Source organism: Drosophila simulans, chromosome 3L (genome assembly GCF_016746395.2).
Source record: "Drosophila simulans strain w501 chromosome 3L, Prin_Dsim_3.1, whole genome shotgun sequence".
NCBI classification, from domain to species: domain Eukaryota; kingdom Metazoa; phylum Arthropoda; class Insecta; order Diptera; family Drosophilidae; genus Drosophila; species Drosophila simulans.
In genome coordinates this window covers 20,286,692-20,291,360 of record NC_052522.2, presented here as the reverse complement: position 1 = coordinate 20,291,360, position 4,669 = coordinate 20,286,692, and the positions used below count along the sequence as shown (strand labels likewise).

Below are 4,669 nucleotides of genomic sequence, written 5' to 3'. Positions count from 1 at the left end.
AGTCATTTCACCTCTAAAAGAATCTTAGGACTGCTTAGAAAACTTCGCTGTCTTTTTACAAGTTTTATGTGTAAATAACAAGATGCAAAAATAATATAAAGACAGAAATATAGAGAAGGAATTTTTATATCCGTCAATCGTTGAGAAAGGGTATACGAGATTCGTCCTTTATCAGGATTACTAGTCGATCTGGCAATATGTTTTCCTGTACGTCCGTAGAATATAATATCTAGTTGGTTGATAGAAAGATAGATAGAAAGAAAATTAGATTTCGGTGCTTGCAATATAAATGTTTATATTTTAAAGGTTTTACATAAATGGTTTACAGTCGTTCTAGTAATGAATGAATGCGTTGTAAAAGATTCCTGGTCGCATAAGATTTATAAAGTGATCTCAATCATCCGCTAAGTCACCTACACCCACTGTGGCTTGTGGAGGAGCCGTGGTGACCGCACTAAAGGGCAGAGCATGCTGGGTGGCCGAGGCCCAACTTCTCCTGGGAAGGATCCTGCCAAAATTGAAGTATTTCTGCCGCAGCTTGTCCTTGATCTCATCCTCGTTCATAATGGCGCTTGCCTCGCGAAAATTGAGGAAAATGCGGCCCTTGTCGTCGGTTTTAATGGGCAAAATTTCGGTGCATACATTACGGGCTTTGAGAAGGAAGCCCTCCTCTTCCAGTTCACCCGCTGCAGATGGAGGTCCTCCGGCGATATTTATTAGCCGATCTTCGGGGAGAGCCACACTGTCCAAACGAGAGTCCATTGACAAGGATCTCGGTGGCTTGGCGGTGCTCGGGTGGTTTTTCTTCTTTCTCAGGCAAAAAGGATCCCGATCACTGGCCTTTACATACTGGACAACCGGACGATTGACGCCCCACTTTGGTCGATCGTCCATCTTATTGGCGTCCTTATCCTTGTTTAGGCTCCTTTTCAAATTCTTGTCTTTGTCCTTATCCTTGCTTTTAGCCTTAAATGTGGTTGTTGTGGTGGTGGTTGTTGTCGTTGTGGTCTCATGATCTTTTTCAGCAGTTGATTCCTTTGCGGGTTGTGTCTGAGATTTCGATGTCTGGGTTGTGGTGGTGGTAGAAACCTCCCGTTTAAGCAAGACCTTGTAGAAGTTATCGTGGAACAAACAGAGATCGCAATTGAGGGGTAACTCTGTTTGGGTCTCCACATCAGCTTGGTGACCCACCTCATGGCTATGTTCGCCTCTGTCATCTAAACTACTCGAGTTGCCCAGTTGTAGAGGTGTCTTCAGAGGTATCAGTGCCAGTTTATCTGTATCGGGTATCAAAACTGGAGCCACATCTACCTCTAGTGAATCTGGGGAGAAGCACCCACTGGCTGTCACCAAATCCGTTCTCCCAGATCGTGCAGTTGTCAGTGGATCCTCCTCCTTTTCCGCCTGGTAGCCATCCTCGGTGTAGATGGAGGTGTCCGTACGATGGGTCATCGTGGCTTTCGAATAAGAGCACGGTGTCTCTGGTGGCTTCTGCATGGGTTGTTGCATAAAATAAGTGGCTATCTGAAGGTTCCCAATGGCATTTTGGAGCCCAAAAATATCACTGGTAACGGGCAATGGAATAAGGGTAGCTGGTTGCATCAGCAGCGCCACATTCTCCTTATCTTCCCCCAGGAAAGAGGACTGTCTTTTGCTTTGGGTTGGTTCTTTCGGCTCCTCTTTTCTAGGATCCCTCGGTTGCTTAATGGGTTTCGTGATGGTGCGTCGAAGGTTGATAGGGGTACCTATAAGAACTTTTTCCTCTGTCATAACTGGAGGTGCACCACGTGGTGTATTCGATGTTCCTTCCTCTTGGGAAGGTGGATCTACTGCAGCAGGTTTTTCCTCCGCATCTTCTTCCTCCTCCACGGATTGAACTCTCATTAGCTCAGCCTCATCATCCTCTTCTGTTTCTTGAGAAACTTTGGATGGCTGGTGGACCATTCGCCTCTTTTGTTTCTCGATTTTGGCCGCCACTTCAGCTTTCTGTATGGCATCCAGCATTACTTGCTGTTTCTTCTGCTGGGCCTCTTCGCGTTCCAGAAGAGTTCTTCTCTCAAATTCCAGACGCTCCTGCTCCAATTGCTTCTGTCTGCGGATGCGCTCCTCCTCGATCTGCTCCTCCTGCCGATGCCGTTCCTGTTCCCATTTCCTTATCAATTCCCGTTCGTGAAGTTGCTTCTTGATGGCATTGTGGTACTCCGCTGCCTTGCGTCTTTTGTCCATTCTTTCGGCCAGTGTATGTGCATCTAGAGGGGCATTCTGCCCTCTCAAGTAGGTTGAGGATGACTGCATTGATTGTACATCGTCCTCACTGTCCTTCAGATCGTGCATTCCGCGACTTAGCCATCCTGGCGGCTGCTGGGCTGCCTGATGGCCAGCTCCACCATTAAAGTTGGCCCACCGAGCCCTCTCCCTCTCGTGCTGCTCATGGACAAAGAAATCGTTCTGGTCCGGATTGCCAATGTGCACCTGGTAAGTATTCGAGGTGGAGACATCGCGACTCAAGCTCATGTTTGATGAGCTGGGCGGCGCAGGCATATAGCAGTATCTATAGGAATAGAAAGGTTATTATATATTATAATTATAATGTTTTGTATCTTAAAATTAAGATATAAATGGTTTACATACAAGATTATTGGCAACAACACCCCATACAAATTAAAATAAACTAATAAAGCTGGTTACCCAGTTAAATTGTTTCATGGTTAATTACAGTTAGCTTGTTTGTTTAATATGTGATTGGGTCACTTGGTTACTCACCCATCGGCCATGTATCCATCGGCGGCAAGTGGCTCGTATCCCTGCCCTGGCACACGTCGTCCCTTGATGGTGTATATCTTACCCAGTGGATTTCCCGGGGGTGCTTGATGATGGGGTAAGGGCATAGGAATCGGCGCAGGAATTGGTGCACCTGAAGTGCCCGCCTGTATCGATCGGCGGAGGCGTCGGCACCCGGCCACGCCCCCTCCCACAGCGCCCACACTTCCGCCATCCAGGACACTGGCACTTCCCATGCCACTAATGCTCTCGATTTGACTCGCACCGTCGTTGAACCAAATGTCCGGGGTGTGGGGATTCTTGGGCGTATCGCTCAGATAGCCGGATGTGTCCTCCTCCTGGCAACCAGGAGGCCCCGGGACTCCGCCACCTCCACCAGCCGGGTTGCCAGCGCCTCCCGGGGGATTGTTTAATCGATGTGGCCCGTTGCCGGGATCAATGTCAGTTGGTTTTCCCGTCTTGCTGTCCTGGTGTCTCACCCTGTGTCTAATGGCTGGCAAACTGGGACTCCGCAGGCGTTGCTGTTGCTGCTGCTGATGTTGCTGTTGCTGCAGCAAAAGTTGCTGGTGTTGCTGCTTCAAATGTTGCTGCGCCTCCTGTCGAGAGTTCTGCATCCTTCCCTTGGCAGTTTGAAGAGATGTGGGCACTAGTTCCGCATAGCGGGCAGGATTCTGCATCTGGCGAGATGACATTCCAGGTGCATAGCTCCCTCTCCTGGTTCGTCGATACATAGACTCATCCTCGTCCTCAAAGTCCGCATCGGCATCCCCATCCAGATCGTCGATGTAACGTTCCAACTGATTCATATAGGCCTGATTGCCCTGGCGATACTCCGGCTGGCGCAGGATCAATTGCATATCCGGACCCGGCGCTCGTCGCGATTGACTTGAAGTTTGATTGGAGGTCGAAGTCTGGCTGAGATCCAGGTTGGAGTAGTATGTGCGAATGGAGGTGCGTTCGATTTTGTGGTGCGAGGTGTGGTGATGATGGTACATCTCATCCATGCGCGCTATTTCCTCTGTGAAATATAATATTTAATTACGGAGTATACATTTTAAGGATCCTGGCAGACCCACCTCTCTCCTTAGCCCATTGCTGCTTCTTCAAGTCCAACAACCTGTGCGTTTGCCTGGCCTCCGGTCCCGTAATCATGTCAGTTCATTGCACTTCCAATTCGCAGACTAGATATAAAAGCCGAAATATCAAAGGTCGGCTGGAGTCCTAGCACTCGGTGAAGCACCACACCAAGGCTGTGCAGGAGCTTCACTGAAATTCCTTCAAACCCTGGGCTCCGACAACCGAAATTCGATTTGTTTTGCATTGGAATGCCTACGGGTTGTCCTGGCAACAGCAAACCCCACTCAAGCAGTAAACAAAGCCGATTTTCGTACCTTACTGAAAGGGTATCACAAATAATCTATGTCTAATGTCTAATATAAGAAACGTGTCAATATATAGGTAAGCAAAATATGTATTAGTTTACTATTATGGTACGCTACAGCCAAGAACTATAAACTTTTGTTGCAAAAAGGATTCGGAAATATGTAGTTTGCAACATGAATTTATGATGGTTTTAATGTTGCTTGCAAATATCGCCTACCCTGTACTCCTATATATCACACCCGTTTGCATTGAATAAATTTGTGAGGGCAAGGTATTCCACCTTCGACAAGTCAAGCTTAACCTTCCTTTTTCGATATCGTGTGGGGGGTTGTGAGTCCTTGCACTCGCTTTTGGCAGTGGGTTAATGCAGTCGGCTAAACTTGTTATGTGGGTGGTGGGGCGCCAAAGACTGAAGCCATCATCGCGTGCCCGATGTCTGTTCCAAAAATACACACTCTATTTGCTGTTCGTTGGCATGAATTAAAAGGACAACCAAGAAAACAAG

At 47.8% G+C, this 4,669-nt stretch overlaps 1 protein-coding gene across 1 annotated transcript; it reads right to left on the bottom strand.

Moving 5' to 3' along the window:
- Positions 1-269: 269 nt before the first annotated feature.
- LOC6738891 lies at positions 270-4,113 on the bottom strand. Its single transcript, XM_002085650.4, has 3 exons — positions 3,858-4,113; positions 2,764-3,799; positions 270-2,551 (listed from the first exon to the last, which is right to left on the bottom strand). The coding sequence occupies exons 1-3, from the start codon at positions 3,931-3,933 to the stop codon at positions 394-396; spliced, it is 3,270 nt and encodes a 1,089-aa protein (XP_002085686.1). The 5' UTR covers positions 3,934-4,113; the 3' UTR covers positions 270-393.
- Between the last annotated feature and the right edge of the window lie 556 nt (positions 4,114-4,669).

What these genes read in the sequence shown, in the direction of transcription:
- LOC6738891 (XM_002085650.4), bottom strand. Translation starts at nt 3,933, where the DNA reads ATGATTACGGGACCGGAGGCCAGGCAAACGCACAGGTTGTTGGACTTG. An exon ending in GCAATGGGCTAAGGAGAGAG is followed by an intron (nt 3,800 to 3,857) that starts GTGGGTCTGCCA and finishes TATATTTCACAG; the next exon opens with AGGAAATAGCGCGCATGGAT. An exon ending in GATGGATACATGGCCGATGG is followed by an intron (nt 2,552 to 2,763) that starts GTGAGTAACCAA and finishes CTATTCCTATAG; the next exon opens with ATACTGCTATATGCCTGCGC.